This window comes from Octopus bimaculoides, chromosome 15 (genome assembly GCF_046866305.1).
Source record: "Octopus bimaculoides isolate indiv1 chromosome 15, ASM4686630v1, whole genome shotgun sequence".
NCBI classification, from domain to species: Eukaryota; Metazoa; Mollusca; class Cephalopoda; order Octopoda; family Octopodidae; genus Octopus; species Octopus bimaculoides.
Window position 1 is genome coordinate 51,842,826 of NC_142942.1, and position 17,625 is coordinate 51,860,450.

Below are 17,625 nucleotides of genomic sequence, written 5' to 3' on the forward strand. Positions count from 1 at the left end.
TTTTAAACAGTTCAATAATTTATTAATGGAAATTTTAAAGTCTATTTTAACAAGATTTAAAATACCTCACATTGGAGTTTTCTTCTCATGTAACTATTATATCTATCGTTCATATTTTGTTTAAATATTTGTTCTTTGTTTAGTCTTAAATGATTAGTTTTTAAATAAAAATTAAACAAAATTTCCAAATCTTAAAACACACACACACTCATCATGATGATCATCACAATTTTTGTATCTGCTTTTTCCAGGCCAGCATGGTTTGGACAAAACTTATTGAGACAGTATTCTATTGCTGAATGTCCTTCCTGTCAATAATACTTGTTTTTCAAGTAAGATAATTTATTCCAGTGGTTTTCACATGCGAAAATGCTGAGCAGGACATTTTGTTTATGGAGGATATAAACATCACTGCTACTCAAATTCTATCAGTGTGAAGACCGCGAAAACACACACACACACATAATAGATTTCCATACAGGCTCTGTTTACCAAATATCAGTCACAATGCATTGATGAATCTGAGGCTATGGTAGAAGATACTTGCCCAAGGTGCTATGCAGTGAGATCAAATCCAAAACCAAGTGTTTGCTAAGTGGGCCTTCTTAACCAAAAAGCCATATATTCATTAGCGTTAAAAAGAAAGAAAAATGATGTTAAATGGATCAATGTGACAGGACTTGATATAGTTCTTGGTAGTTTATACATTGTTTCAACTTGCATAGAACTTCATCTGACAATGTATCACAACTGCTTAGTCAACAACTGTCAGTCAGGCACCCTTGTTGGCTGGAGCCAATAATTGAGGTCTCTATGTAGTCCCACAATCTGCTCAAAATAGCTGCCAAATTTCCCTCAAATTACACCTTGTTGTCTTGAAGGAGGGAAGGACACATTGGATAATGAAGTTTTCAACATGTTACATATTTCTGAAAAGAGGGCATGGTTGTAGCTCTGAAGAACTTTGACTTGGAGCCATATAACAACAACAACAATCATCAGTTGCAATTTCTTCCACTCAAAAGGAAACCAACCAAACATTAATACACAAACACACAACTAGGTGCTATTTAGAAGCTGGCACCCCCTCACTTCTGCCTAACCTCAATAAGCTCAATTTATTTAGAAAGAAAAAAATATCAAGAAATTTCTGAGTTTTCTTTTCTCATTTTTTTTTCTGCTGAATTTAAGTTACTGTGATTATAAGATTAAAAAAAAAAAAAAAAGGGTTTTTGAAAAATATGTAAAAATTAAATGAAAAAAAAAAAAGGCAAATAAAGCAAAGAGAAAACAAAAAGGTAACAGAACAGAAACAAAACAAAAGAATTTCAAAGTTCCTGAGAAGATATTTTAGCTTTCAAAATGAATACAAAGACTTTATGAAAACATGATAGTGCTTGCTACAAGAATCATGAAAGTAAGATTCCGCTTTCACCTAAAAAAAAATTTCAACAAAGAAAAATTGTGCTGATCACGGTCAAAGGTCAAAGTTTAAAGACAAGAGGAGCAAGAGAAGATTTTTATAGATTATTATTTTTTTTGTTTGTTTGTTTGCTTTGCAATAAGAATGCATAGGTTTTTTTTTTTTGTTTTAAGTTTTCAGTTGTAAATATTAAATGCTCTATATTTGAAATCAATTTTCAGTGGTCCCATGAGAATTGTGGCAGTTAGGAGATGATCGCTGGTTAACGGAAGTAGGCAACGCCTAAAGAAAGTAATACCACAACCAAACTGCCAGCAATGATCGACCATTTCCAAGACTGAAAAGACAAAACGAAAAGAAAAACATAAATTGAATACAAAATATTCAAATGATTGTAATAAGACATTACAAATAAGATTATAATTTTCAGACTATTGACCTCATCTTTAGATTTGAAATATTTACATCTCCACATTTTGAAGGTGCAATGGTTTTGTGGTTAGGGTGTTTGGCACATGATTGTCAGATCAGGGGTTCAGATCCTGGATAGGGTCACTGCATTGAGTCCTTGAGTGAGGTCTTGGACCCGTGCACACTCTACCACCAGAAACACTTATGTATGAAGGGGTAGCACTAAATCTGTTTATAAACAATATACCAGAGTGTTACCCCTTTTGTGTCACCAGCCATAACTCCTCTTTTTATTCATTTGTGGGTGACATCCATAGCCCATCTCGATCACCATTCATCACTCAATCTCTCCCTCCTTCTCCGTTCCCCACTCTCTCTCAGAAGCAAGCATGTGACTGCCATTACTGTCTCTCTTCTATCACTCACCCTGAGCATTGTCACCACCACCTCTCTTCTATCACCTTCGCACCTCCTTGCTCTCTCTTCATTCCTTTCCAGTCACACAGACTTAAATAAATGGATTTACTGCAGGGTTGAGAGGACCCTTTAGTCAAGGACATGACCACCTCTTTGATGTTGGTGTCATACTAAAATGGACCCAGTACACTCTGTAAAGTGGTTGGTGTTAGGAAGGGCATCGCCAAAAATTGGAACAAGTGAGCATGATGTGGTCTCTGCAAACTGTTTAGGTGGGCAGTAACTCTGAATAAGAAGAGACTTCATCCAACCCATATTAGCACGAAAAGTAGGTGTAAAATGATGACAATGACAATAATGATATATAATAATTGGATTGTTAAATTTTGGGACGGTCATTTTTTTTCTTGCCAAATAAACACACACACACACACACTCTATATATTCGTTCTTCACTTATTTATTATTGTTCTTATTTTATCTTGTGTCCATTGTCTGGAAATATTTCATCACACATCTGTGACCTCTTCAGTGACTCTTCCATCCCATGTGTATCCTCCTGTTCTGCTTAGTCCATTCTGTCTTTCTAAAAAGACAGAATGAACTAAACTAACCAGGAGGATACACATGGGATGGAAGAGTTGCTGAAGAGGTCACAGATGTGTGACAAAAGATTTCCAGACAATGGAGAATAAGAACAATAATAAATGAGTGAAGAATGAATATACAGCTTGTGTGTTTATTTGGCAAGAAAAAAAAAAAGAAAAGATTACCCTCTCAAAATATAACAATGTCTGTATCAACACATGATTTCACATCAGGAATTTTGCAAAACAAATTTATAAAAATAATGGAATTGAAAATGAGATAATGAAATACAGGTAAGTCAAGGGGTTTGGGAATAAAAATAAAATGTAGAAATTTACCGAATAATCTGATGAGGGTTTAGAAGGGGGTTTATCAGTTCGGAACATTTTCTTACACATATTGCGCTCAGACTGTGTCTCTTTCGATAACTTTTTGGTAAGTTTCGATAATTCCTGATGAATAATCTGAAATGAAACCCAAGACGTTACATAACAGCAATCTTATAACCTACAAGTAAATTCCTAGCTAGAGAGAAAGACAGCAAGAGAATGACAAAGACAAAATTTGAGAATCGTCATCATCATCATCATCATCATTTAACGTCTGTTTTCCATGCTGGCATGGGTTGGACGGTTTGACAGGAGTTGACCAGCTGAAGGGCTGTTCAGGCTCCATGTCTGTTTTGGCATGGTATGGCATTGGTTTCTATGGTTGGATGCTCTTCCTAATGCCAACCACTCTACAGAGTGTACTTGGTGCTCTAATCCAGTACTAGCATGGGTGCTTTGTTTCATGTGGCACCAGCACCAATGAGCCTGCAAGATTAGGGATGCTCAGCTGGAAGGGAGTCGCAGGAGATGAGCCTGTATGCAAGGGCAACCATGCTTTTACTTAGCTTGATGTGTCTTTTTAAGCACAGCAAACTGCCAGGAATCTCGGTCCCCTGTAATCCCCTCTGTGAATCTTAACATGTGTAGATCTTTTCTCATCACTTTGTCCCACATCTTTCTGAGTCTACCCCTTCCACATGTTCCCTCTACAATTAGAGATTGGCACCTCTTGATGCAACTGTCTTCTTTCATACACATTACATGGCCATACCAGCACAGTCTTCTCTCTTGCACACTACATCTTCTCTAGTTCTGGTAGTGATTTAGCAATAAGAACACGGTCATAGGCATAGAGGAGCTCCCAAGGGCAGACAGTCTTAAATTCCTCAGTTATAGCTTATATATGGATGAAAGGGTTTATATAAGTCAGCAACAGGAAGAGGATGACTTGACCACCAGAAAAAACAGCCAAGACAGAGATGCAAGAAGGACAGGGGACAGGGAGACTTGACTGCCGGAAATGGCAGCCAATACAAAAATTCAAGGACAGCTATACTAGAGGCAGGAGAAATCACTGCAAAATAAGGAAAGATAGGGGGTGTGTAGAAATCAGGGGGGAAAGATTGTTAAAATTAAAGCAAGCGAGGGGTATCGAAAATTATGATTATGAAAATTAGCTTAAATTAAATTACAGGCATTTTATGAGGCAGAAACAAAAAACAGATGAATGGTGTATGATTGAGGCAAGAGAAAGGTTCACTTAACTTAGCTGGACATATTGTTATGCATGGATAATAACAAGTAGTGTGAAAAAAAATTTTAAAAATGAAATATCAAGAAACAATAATAGAATGACAATGAAAGGTTGTACAAGAATTACAGAGGTGCCTTGACCATTTTAAATGATTTTTTTAAAGCAAATATGACACAAGTTTAGATTTTCATTCATGTGTGTCAAGTAAAAAATCTCCAAAAACAGACATTACAATGATAATGATGATTGTCATCATTGTCAGCATCAATTTTCTGTTCAGTTACTCATACCAATAAACAGCTTTGTTATGCATCACCATTTTTAAACGTCAGCAACTTTTCATCATGTGTGTGACCATCTCCGATAGGGTTACATTAGTATTGATGCAGGAGAGAATTTTAATGATAAGTATGGGTATAACTGAGGCAGGGGGTGGGGTTTGTGTGTGTGGGGGGAGAAGAAGAAACAGTGATGAAAGAACTGCATTAAACAATCTGTGAATGAGGGAAGTGAGATCTGAGATCTATATTCAAATTTGAATGGTAAGAAGTGAGATGTCATGCCCTCACAAGAACAGGCAGAGCCATGTGGTCAAGAAACCTGCTTTCCATCCACAAGGTCTTGGTTCAGTTCCATGGCGTGGCACCTTGGGCAAGTGTCTTCTATTATAACCTCAGCCAACCAAAGGCTTGTGATTTGGAAGACAGAAATTGAAAGACTTTCCTTCACCTGAGGACGTAGCTTAAATCCTGCATTATTTTGAAAGCATTTTTGCATTTTACCTTAAAGCAAGCATGTGAATAATTTATTTATTATTAAATATAACGATATGAATTTATGAATTATTTACAAGTTCTTAAGTTACAAAACAATTTGTTGCGATATCTGAATTTTCTTATTGTAAAAATAAAATTTCATCAAACTATTTCTGTCATTTATGACTATATATATATATATATATATATATATATATATATATAAAATATATAGTTTTAGGGAAAATAACCAAGTTTCAAGAACTCATTGATGAAAATCCACTATCACATATAGAAAAAGCACAATAAATTCTAAGATTAAAACAAAAAATTATTTTATGTGAGACTTCACTAATAAATAGATAAATGTTGAAAAAAAAAATACAGTGATTTTAACTCACAGGATTTAATTATTAAACATTTATAATTGGAATAAATAAATAAAATTGAATATTAAGTATTTATGGAATGTTGATTTACTGTCAGGTGACTTTTGGCCAACCCTGTATACTGTCGAAGATAACTCTCGGATGGATATTTCCTAAAAGTATACAACCTTTGTATTTCCAATTTTTCTTATTTAACCATTTCGATACATGAAACCGTCTCTGATTGTGGGATACAAAACTTCTTAATGAATAAAAAAATTATTTTTCTAAATTCCTCTGAAATTCTGGTTTATTCTTGCAATTGAAACAGAGGCAGAATATTTCATAAGAAATACGGTGCCTATGCTGGGTTAATGAATCTCTTCGTAATTACTCAAAGTCAATGAAAAATTAATTAACCCTTTTGATATCAACCTACCTGACCACTCCTGTTCTATGAGAAAATCTTCCAGTTTTAAAGTAATCTTAATTAAAACCTTCCACCAAACTAATTAAATAATGACAATGTTATTTCGTTAAATTCTTAATTATTTTCAGAACCAATTGAAACAAAAGCAGAATATTTCAACAGAAATTTGGCAACAAAAAGGTTAACATACTCTTTTTTTTCTTTTTGTCATGTTCAAATCCTTTGGTTTAGAAGGAAAGAAGAAATGGGATTTTGTCAGGTTTATATTTTTCAAAGGGAAGAGGTTATAAAATTGAAACAAAGTTTACAATAACATTGCAGTAGAAGTAACATCCTTAGTTTTTATTATAAACACTAGCTGGCCCCGTGCCATCAAAAACGGCAGCTAATTGTAGTATTTTATATATAAATATGGATGGTAAATCAAATTAATACACTTGTCAATGTTATCTAGTGGTTGTCTTTTGAGATGTGACATTGATCATCACTTGTTACTGAAAGAACACTGGTTCACGCATACATTCACATACTTCCCTTGTATATGCACACACATACACACATTTACTCACACAGAGTTGAAACACTGTTTGATTTCTCTTTTCAGCATTGAATATTCACCATCCCACTTCCATTGTACACACATACACAAACACTCACATACCTCCCTTTTACATACACATACAGAGTTGAAATGCTCCCACTACTAAGTTTGCCATCACCTCTTCCTTCCTCATTCATATGTTGTGACGGAGAAAAACACAAGAGTATTATTATAGTAGATTGCAATCACTTGGTCCCATGATCAATCCCATTGAGCAACACCTTGGACAAATGTTTCCTACCATAGCCTAAAGTCAACACAAGCCCTGGAAAATGTAACCAGGTCATCAAAAAATGAGCAGAAATCTCTCAAATGGACTCTGCCAGTTCTGGGACAATAGATTTAACCCTTTAGCATTCAGATTCCAATAGTTTGGTAGTTTAGTAGTTCACGGCATTCTCTATCTTCTGCCATTTGCAGATAACTGAGGCAGAAAATACTATGAATGGATCAGCACCTTCTCCACATAGTCACTGAAATTCCTCTGGTAAGAAGGATGAAAATAATGTAAAATTTCTAGGAAATGATAGCTAAAGTTAATCTAGTTTTTCAAAGCTCACTAATGTACATTTTTGTACATTTACTCAGTGATTCATCACTATTTCAGGAAGTATGTTGACAATGACATGTTTTTTGCTATGGATGATGACAATAAGACCAAAACAGGTTTGGAGTTAACTCCCATATTTGTAGAGACTCTCCAAACAATATTAACCTACAACCAACATGTTTTTTTGTTTTGTTTTTTAACTCTAAACAATTTAATTATTCCTAGTTTACTTATTTTATTCAGAGAGCATTCAATAGCTAACACAAACTTAATTATGGGGAAAAAAAACCCCTCACCTTTGTTTCTGGTTCTAATTTGAGTGCTTTCTTCATCTGTGCAATAGCCTCTTTTGTTTCACCTTGTGCAGCGTAAGCCTAGAAAAAAGAACGACAATTAAGCATTGCCAAGAAATCACAGTCAAACTGGTCAACAAGAAACAACACTATTCTGGATTCTAAGTCTGAGTGCGATAATACCACAGACTAGCAATACAAAATGTCGTAGGATAGCATACTAAGCTTTCAAATTACCCATGCTAGCATGGAAGGCAGACGTTAAACGATGATGATGATGATGATGATGATGATGAATTTAGTAAAATAACTTTCTTAGTATTAAGCAGGTGTTTGGAACATAAAGCTAACATGAAATTTCGACAAAAAGTTTTCAGTTAGACCAATTTTAAACAAGGAGTTTGTATCACAGAACCAGAGACAATCTTGAGAAGGTTAGTATCAAAAGAATTAACTATAACTAAGTAATTTAAAAAAATTTTTTTATTTGCCAAATCTATATTCTCCCAATATAAGAGTCTGCAATAATTCAAACTTAACATTATTGGCACTAAAAGTAAATGGGATTATGGACACTGTGCTACTTAGATGAATGAAGACAAAAAAGCATAATAGATGCTGTGCTTTGACTTCATTTTAAACAGCTTAATCACTGACATTTTGTTAATCTGAAATGTAGTAAGTACAAGTTAGATTACTGATTGTTAAGGTTATGAGGTCATCATTATCTTGTGCACTGCTAGATTACTCAACTCCCTTGATTAAAAAAACAAATTTTTCATGCTTGAGTGGTTATTAGCAGGAAGGACATCAAATGAAAAAAGAAAAGTCCAAAATACATACATCTAAGTTTGTAAAACAGTCAAACCCAACCTACTTGAGCGTAAGAGAGGTTTTAGCAAATAGAAATGAATTAAAAGGAATTTAAACTACATGGCCATGTGGTTAAGAAAGTCACTTTACAACCATGTAGTTTTGGGTTCAGTCCCACTGTGTTGCACCTTGGGCAAGTGTCTTCTACTGCAGCCTCAAGTTGACCAATACCTTGTGAGTGGATTCAGTAGACAGAGACTGTGCGGAAGCCTGTCATGCATGTGTGTGTACGTGTGTGTGTGTGTGTGTATGCATCTGCCTTTGCGTTTATATTTGTGTATCTACCACTTCACAACCAGTGTTTGTTTGTTAATGTCCTTGTAACTTAGCTGCCCAGTAAATAAGACTGATATAGCAAGTGCCAGACTTTAAAAAAATAATAAGTACTGGGGTCGATTTGCTCAACTAAAAACTTCAAGGCAGTGCTCCAGCATGGCCACAGTCCAATAACTGGAACAAATAACCGAAATAAAATAAAGTCGTCATTCCTATTGTATACTTACTCTTCCCATTCTGAACAGGGCTTTGACATTATTTATGTCATGTTTCAACACTTCTTCACAAGATTTGATAGCTTCACTGTATCTTTCAATCTACAAAAACAAAAGAGAGACGTTTTGATGTTTATTAAAGGAGGAAAAGATAAAATAGACCCCGAGACAAATACGGTATTTTCCAGCATACAAGTTGACATAGTATAGAGTGTAAACCTGTAGTTTAATCATTCAAACATCATCACAATCTTGCCAAAACCTGCTGCATTTCACATGGAATTTTTTGCCCTTCAAAGTCATTTTGATATATATAGGGTAAAGAACACTGAAGTTGATGTTATTGACTTAGCTCTCCTCTGTATTTGGCCGGCCTTGTGGCAAAATTCGAAGCCAATACATGTGTATTTGTATTTCTATACATGTGTATTTGTATTTCTATATATGTATATATGTGTGTATGGATGCATATATGTACGGATGTATATTTCCTATATTTTATATTTTCTTGAAAAAATCGACTTTTTCTTTCTTCTCAAAATAAAATGGAAACCTGATAGGTTGGGTTTGTCTGCTTAAAGGGATACAAATATGATCATAGTAACATAAAAAAAAACCGACCATATCAACACTGAGATGACAAAGCAGATGATAGCAGCATCAAAAACGTAACCATAACAACAGTAACAAGACAGATATAAATAGAACAAATGTTGGAAATACTAAAGAAGTCATATTTACCTTTATTTGAGCAGCTGCCAAGTTGTTAAAACATTTAATTTTTTCCCCAGGAATCTGGTTTGATTTCCCCGTTATATCAGAATTATCCTCTTGATCAATAATACTAATGGCCCTGTTTCAGAGACAACAATAATACATGTATAAGAAATATGTTGCTGCTGTAGAGTAGGGAGGTGTGGTGGACACTGAATGAGGAAACATTTGAAGAAGCAGGAGAGAGAGAGAGAGAGAGAGAGAGAGAGAGAGAGAGAGAGAGGGATGAGTTAAGTATCATCTGTTGAATATAAAATGTAGCAAAACCCGGAACTGAATCGTTAAATTATGAAGCTTAAGTCACAGCATGAAACAACCTTGTTCACATGAAAGGTCGAATTGACCAATCAGCAGCGACAGGTTCTTCTAGATCCTTCTGGAACATCTCGATACAAGGGTTATTGTATAAAGGCTTGTTTTTAGCACCATCTTTCGGAGTGCTTAGTAACCTGAAGTCCAGCTCGACACACACTCTTGCCGTTTATAATAGTCATTTTAATGACTTTCTGTTCAACTTGGCTATATCGATATACTTGACCGATACGAATCTACTGTATATATTTTCTTCAGACTAAACAAACTTCAGTACAAAGTTTTAGTAATCAACTATTTATGAACACTACTGAATTATTCCTTCAATTGTGCTCACTTGTGGAACTTTATAATTCACGACTAACCTTAATATTACTTATGTGGTAAAATAAAAGTTATTATTAAATGCTTGTTTGGTGTTGTTACATCATTCACACACAGCCTTGTGTGCGTAATATCCAAGCAAGAATAACATTAAGAAGTATGAAAGGTAAAAAGTGACTGCGGTGAGGGACTGGACATTAAAAAACTGATCACCAATTGATGTAGGACCATCATAAGGTCTGGTCCTTATTTCCATGTGGTGGGTTATATACCTCAATGACCCTGAGAGCTCTGCCAGGGGAGTACAAGCCCCTTGTAAGGACCTCCCATGCTGGACAGGTCAAAGGATAGATGCTAAACTAATATGGATCGACACTTCCCAGAAGTAAAAATGGGTTAACACAGGACCAACATCCCTACTAGAAAAAACAGTTACAGAAGCATTGATGACAATTCATCTTTCAGAGAAACATATGACCCCACGAGGGAGTTGGAAGAGGGGCAAAAAAACAAGGAGCCAACTGGAGAGAAGCAGAAAATAGTCCAACATCAAGAACAGTAGAGAAAAGTTGTTGATGGCTTTTGCTCCATACGGAGAAAATTTGCAGAAGAGAAGAAACTTTCTTCTCTCTGTACATGCCTTAACCCTTCTGATTCCAACCCGCCAGAAACCGCCTCTGGCTCTGTAGTACAAATGTCTTGTTTTCATAAGTTTTGAATAAAAATCTTCCACCAAACCTTAGTCGCAACTTATGTTCCTAACACTGGCTTAATGATAACCAAGTTATTTTACTAAATTCTTTGTTATATTTAAAATTAATTGAAAGAAACACAGAGCATCTCAGCAGGAATATGGTAACAAAAGGATTAAATGAATATGTACAAAGGCTGAAAAGAAACAAGGTGAACATGCTCTGCAGGATGCGTAATGTAAGTGTGAATGAATAACAGAGCAGGAATGAGCTCCTCTCTTACACACCACATCTGATTTCTGTGTATAAGAGAAATCAGATGTGGTTTGTGAAAGAGGAGACTGCACTGGTACGGACATGTGATACATATGAAAGAAGACGGTTGTGAAGAGAAATGCCAAGGGATCCGAGTGGAAGAAACTCGTAGAAGAGAAAGGCCAAAGAAGGTAGAGGCAGAAATAGTGAAAGCTGATCCCTGGATGACAGATCTCACAAAACAGATGACAAATAACCTAAAACAAATGGCAAAAAACTGTGCTGGAGTAGATCCATCCAACCTATGTAAGCATGGAAAAATGGATGTGGTGAAGAAATGTTGGCAACCGGCAGAATCATTAGAGCTCAAGTCAAGAGGTTCAGTGGTATTTTTTCCAACTCTTTGTCATTCAAATTCTGCAGAGGTCAACTTTGCTTTACATTTTTCCAGGGTTGCTTCCTCCCCTCAAAATTGCTGGCCTTGTACCAAAATTAGAAAGAACTACTACTACTACTATTACTATTGAAAAAGAAAAGAAACAAGTATACTTACTTTATATAAGAGTTGATAGCGCCGTGAAAATCATTTCGAGCGAATAAATAATTTCCTCGTTCTTTTTTGACAGATCTATAAAATGAAAAAGATGAAAATTAAAAAAAGGAAGAATAAAAACAATAAAAAAAAACTATATAAATATTGTAGGAATGACACAGTATAAACAGACACCACCTTTTTTCAAAGGCAGACACACTCACACATTCACACACAATGGGCTTCAACACAATACTCTTGTGAGTATTCATGCTGTCCAAGGATGCAAAGAGACCTCAGTTTCCTGGGAACCAGTACAACCAAGAATCATCTCAGTAATTTTCTAAACAGGCAACAAGGAAAAGAACTGGAAACTGTCAGCAAGATTGCATGGGACAGGAGAACTTGGGAGGGCCATATTTTGATGTAGGGGGTAGCTGAAAAACTAAGAATCAAATGGCACCAGTGCCATACTCACGCATGGAGAAGCCTTTCATCTAGTGGTATGAAACTGTAATTTGGTCCTGGTTCTTTGTCGAGTAGTTCCAGGGTGTAAACAATGGCTGTATTACTTGGTACATCAGGAAATCTAAAATATATCACAAAAGACAGTTGGTAATACAAATCGGAAAATACACAACAAAAAAATGAATCCTCAGTTCCTCCATCATTTACATACGATGATGATGATGATGATGATGATGATTCTATTGTAGACTACTGTGTAGATAGAGTAAAGATGATATAGTAACTATACCAATGGATCAAGTATTGGACTATCAGATAACAGCTTTGTGAATTCAAGTCTATAGAAAGTAATTTGTTGTGTTACTAAGACAGTACATTAAACACGCTGTACCTTATCTTATCACAGCTGTTCAGACTAAGAACCTGATATTACTTAAGATAAACCAACATTCAATTCAAGGCAAATGGGATTTATTTCTCATTCAATTAACATACTGCCTCTTATGACTCCTTGAAGATCTGGGAGACATTTATTTCTTGGATTACAAAGTAACCGTTTCCTTAATTTAGTCTTAACAAACTCCCTTTAGATTAATAGTTTCTACCATTTAATATAATTCTCAGCATACTTCTTCTTTGAAAGATGTACCAAACCACAGTACTTCTTTTAATGTCTTTCATCAATGTTATAAATCAAACCATATATTTATCATCAACCACTCCTCAACTCTTGTTCTTCATTATATTTTCCCCTTCAAATATTCCCCATCTCCAACCATCCCTCACTCTCCCCATATACTCCTGCAAACCCTACTTACCTTAACTTCTTCTTGTTCTGTCCCCACTCACCTCTAGTGACCATCTTGTACCTTCAGGGTCTACCAATGCTTCATCACTATTTTAACTCTCTTTCCAGCCCCACCCCCAGTTACTCCCACTCACTCTTCTATAATATGAGTTACAATATGGTTCCTCAACAGCAAGAAACCTATTCTGTTGTGCTATTTTTAAGACAATACAATGAGGTCTGAAGGAGATTTGGAAGCTATCTCAAGCATAAATTTCAGATCAGAGGTCTAGAACTGAAATTACTCAGCCCTAGTTATAGTGGTTAAAGTGCCACACTGCTGAATCGATGAGTTACAAAATAATACCTCAACCAATTTATGTTAAACTTACCTGCCTTGGCTTCCATAAGCATATTTAGCATCACATTTTAATTCAGCAACTTCATTTAATTCCATCAAGGCAACAGCAATATCCCAACCTAAAATACAGCGTTTAAACAACAGAAATTTTAAAAAAGAAAAAAAAAACAAACATTATTTATAATTGACGGATATTTGTCTTCATCTTGTTTGTTGTTAACACAACGTTTCGGCTGATATACCCTCCAGCCTTCATCAGGTGTCTTGGGGAAATTTCGAACCTGGTTTCTCATTCCTAAGGTATTTTTCGATGATATTATTATTCAGGTCACTCGGAATTTTGGGGTTAAGAGTGCAGGCTACTAAGCCTAAGATTCCAAGTTCGATTCCAGGCAGTGACCTGAATAATAATAATAATAACAATAACAACACCGAAAAATACCTTAGGAATGAGAACCCGGGTTTAAAATTTCCACAAGACACCTGATGAAGGCTGGAGGGTATATCAGCCGAAACGTTGTGTTAACAACAAACAAGATGAGGACAAATATCCGTCAATTGTAAATAATGTAAATAATGCAAACATTTCTTGAATCAAATAACATCAGAAGTGAAGCATTTTTTCCATTCTATGGCAAGCAATACATAAATACATATTCATTATACATCCATACACACATATATATACATATCACCTGGCACAAAGCCACTTCCTGTGGTTTCACTCCTTCTCCCAGCTGAAAGGTCTTTGTCTCACAAGTTACTTGGTGACCCTGCTGGAATTGGGGGCCCATGTAAAAAAGCACCAGTGCTGGTGCCACATAAAAAGCACCCAGTACATGCTATAAAGTGGTTAGCGTTAGGAAGGGCATCCAGCTGTAGAAGCCATACCAAAGCAAACAACTGGAGCCTGGTGCAGCCCTACAGCTTGCTGGATCCTGTCAAACCATCCAACCCATGGTAGCAGGAAAACAGATGTTAAATGATGATGATGATGATGACAATGATTTGTAATTTATATTTATGAAAATAAAATTGAGAAAAGAATCCAAATTACCTGAGATCACATCACCGTCACCTAATATAAATGAAATACTTTCATTTTTGTCAATTACTGTTCCATCAGGTAGCAAACCTTCTGTTTTTAAAGTAACCTTTTGACCCTGTAAAGGTCGGGTTAATACTCCGTCTCCTTTTTTAACAATCTAAATTAAAGGAAAAATATTTTTAAAATTAAAAAAAAGAACACTTTTTAAAAAACAAATGCAATAAAAAGAAACATTTATCTTTCATGTATCATAAATTTACAAGCAAAATGATTTTTTTTTTTCTGGTTGGGTGCTCAAAAAATGTTTTGTTTAGTTCCAGGTCAACCCTGACAGGAGGGATCTATAATCAAAAAGCATGTTCCAGCCATGACCATTCTGTCTTTTACAAACATAAAGAGAAAAAAACATGGCATAAAATGTACCCAATCCATCTCTTACTTGCTTCAATCAGTAGACAGCGGCCATGCTGGGGCACTGCCATGAAGAATTTTTAGATGGATGCATTGACCCTAGTACCTATTTTTTCAAGCCTGGTACTTATTCTATCAGTCTTTTTTTTTTTGACCTGTGCTACAGTCTTTACTTAATAGCTTTTAAGCAAAAGTTACAGAACAAAAGCAGGAACTAAGCCAGTTTTAATGTTTGTGCTTTATGTGTTGTTTTGTTTTTTCTTTGTAAAGGTGGGCGGCTTAGTGCTCAAGGCAGGGCTGGCCAACCTGAGACCTGCAGACTTTGATCTTGCGGCTTGCTTGATACTTCCTTGGAATGGGTTCATTTAAACAAACATTTCAAAAATTTTATATCGTAATGAAAAGTAGAAAAGAAAGATACCACTGTTTTCGCAACGATAATATTTCATGTTGAATCAACGATCATTCGTTCATTATTGTAATAATAGCATGGGAATTAGTGCATAAAGTATACAAGCAGCCCTCAAAAAACTTTCTGTGATTAAAGTGGCCTGCAATGTAACTTGAGTTGGCCAGGCCCCTGGGTTAGGGTATTCAGCACATGATCCTCAGGTCATGAACTCAATTCCTGGGAGTGCTTTATGCCCTTAAGCAAGTCACTTTATTTCATGTTGCTCCAGTCCACTCAACTGGCAAAAATCAGTTGTACCAGTAATTCAAAGAGCCAACCTTATCACAATCTGTGTCACATCGAATCTCCCTGAGAACAATGTTAAGAGTACTCTTAACGCGTATCTGTGGAGTGTTCAGCCACTTACACATTAATTTCATGAGCAGACTGTTTCATAGATCAGATCAACTGGAACACTCGTCATTGTACATGACAGAGTGCCAGTTTTTTCATGTGTTTTAAAATTTGCAATGACATGTTGGTTTCTTAAAAAATATAAATAACCATGGCTGTATTTAGAGGACTGCATAATACAAGAGGATAAACTATATTAATGCTAACTGCATTGTATTCAAGATCACATGGTACTCGAGTAAATTTTGTATGTAACATGTCTGAATGGCATATCTGTTTATAACTAGAGCAGAAAATGTAAAATGCAAAGAAACCAATGTAATGATGACAAAATTAGTTATCAAGCAGGCTAAATTTCATAACACACCCATGTATTCTGATTATTTAAAAGTACTGTTGCACTTGAGTTCGCTCTTCAAAACTGTAGGTCACAGAAAATAAGTACCAGGCAAGTTCTGAGGTCGATATAATTAACTACGCCCTTCCCTTGAGCCCCTGTTATAAGTAAATCTTTAATTGCACAAACTGAATATTTATCCTTAACTAAGATGGAAATATATAAATATATAGGCAAAGGTTCCAGGTTCAATCTCACTGCACGGCATCTTAGGCAAGTATCTACTACAACAGCCCCGGGCCAACCAATGCCTTCTGGGTGGATCTGGTAGATGGAAACTGAAAGAAGCCTGTTATATATATATATATATATATACACACACATCATTATCACCATCATCATAATTCTACGTCTGTAATTTCATTTTTAACTTGACCTTGCATTAAAATATAAAAAAAAGGCATCATAAAAAGATAACAAACAATGAATGGACTCAGAGTTCCAAGTAAACAATTCCTTACCGATTTCGTAAGCAATCCATTGCCTAAAATATCCATTGGCTCATTTGAAACATTTTCTTCAGCAGTCTCTGAAATATCTTTTTTATCAGCTTTCGAATCATTAATATTTCCACCCACAACTTGTGTAAGCGGATCAATATTTTCACTTTTGTTCAAAATTTCGTCCTCATTTAGGGACAGTCTATCTTTAGCAGTTTCATCTGAAAGCCCTTTTGCTTGTGAAACATTTATTTCACCTTGATCAGATGTAGCTTCCTGTAAGCACTTTTCAGCTTGATCAAATGTAACTTCTTGTGAGCACTTTTCAGCTTGATCAGATGTAGCAGTTTGCAAAGATTTTGCTTCCCTTTCAATGTCCTTACTCTGCAGTTGTTCTCTTACTTCTAATTCTGCTTCTGGTTTGTTTAATGTCAGTACTGGTTGCTCAGTCTTTGCATCTTCACTAGCTAATTTAAGAGAATTCTGTACACTGTCTGGAGCTCTGATTAACATTTCCGAAGGTTCCAGTACAGCTGTAAGTTCTTGTGCACCATTACCCATTACTATAGTAGCATTACTAGTATAATTTAAGTGAGCACTACTAGCTTCTGCTTGAAATCCTCCTGAATCATTAGATTTGTCAGAAGTGTCTCCATTCCAAATGTCTTTGTTTAATGATAAATGTTTTTCCTTCTTATCTATTTGGAAACCACTGTTCTCATGTTCATTTACATTTGCTTGCTCCAGACTGTTACTGGCACTGTTTGGCACATGAGCTTCAGGAACTTCAGTGGGTGTTGAGGGCATGATGAACTAAAGAATATTCTAGAAAACATAAGAACAGTACAAATATCAGAAATATGCCAAAATGTATACAGAATATTAAATAACAACAAGAAGTCAGTTAATATGAAACCACCTGAGATTTACTTGTACTAAAATGAATTTAAACAAGCAGCACTCATACAAATTTCATAGTATTTTGAAAATGATACGATTATTGGTGTTTTATAGAAAACTATGAAATACAGAATTTCTTTTGAACTTCTATTTTTCAGAAGCATTTAAATTTCAAGTGGTGTTAAATCTACAAAGTTAGGACTCAAACTGCAGTCTAAGGAAAAAATGTCTTTGAAAACTGTATTCTTTGTTAAACACTTATCACTTTTTCTATCTTGAGAATTATCATTTTTATCTTTACATCAAGAAGTGAATGAGCTCTAGAAACAGCGACA

The 17,625-nt window shown here is 35.4% G+C and overlaps 1 protein-coding gene across 9 annotated transcripts in view; it reads right to left on the minus strand.

The window, feature by feature from the left end:
- Positions 1 to 17,625, minus strand: part of LOC106870798 (peptidyl-prolyl cis-trans isomerase FKBP8) — a 25,047-nt gene continuing 7,422 nt past the window's right edge. For 4 of the 9 annotated variants that reach the window (XM_089363958.1, XM_089363957.1, XM_089363956.1 and 1 more), the window contains exons 2-11: positions 16,412 to 17,215; positions 14,347 to 14,494; positions 13,321 to 13,408; positions 12,152 to 12,262; positions 11,695 to 11,769; positions 9,526 to 9,637; positions 8,797 to 8,886; positions 7,424 to 7,501; positions 3,178 to 3,303; positions 1 to 1,760 (exon numbers count right to left, since the gene is read on the minus strand). In XM_089363958.1, the coding sequence (XP_089220084.1) occupies positions 1,686 to 1,760; positions 3,178 to 3,303; positions 7,424 to 7,501; positions 8,797 to 8,886; positions 9,526 to 9,637; positions 11,695 to 11,769; positions 12,152 to 12,262; positions 13,321 to 13,408; positions 14,347 to 14,494; positions 16,412 to 17,197 (1,689 nt within the window). In that variant the 5' untranslated portion in view covers positions 17,198 to 17,215 and the 3' untranslated portion in view covers positions 1 to 1,685. Of the gene's footprint in view, positions 1,761 to 3,177; positions 3,304 to 6,166; positions 6,197 to 7,423; positions 7,502 to 8,796; positions 8,887 to 9,525; positions 9,638 to 11,694; positions 11,770 to 12,151; positions 12,263 to 13,320; positions 13,409 to 14,346; positions 14,495 to 16,411; positions 17,216 to 17,625 lie in introns of all 9 variants that reach the window. The other 5 variants (XM_014917010.3, XM_014917009.3, XM_014917008.3 and 2 more) reach the window with 2 other exon arrangements.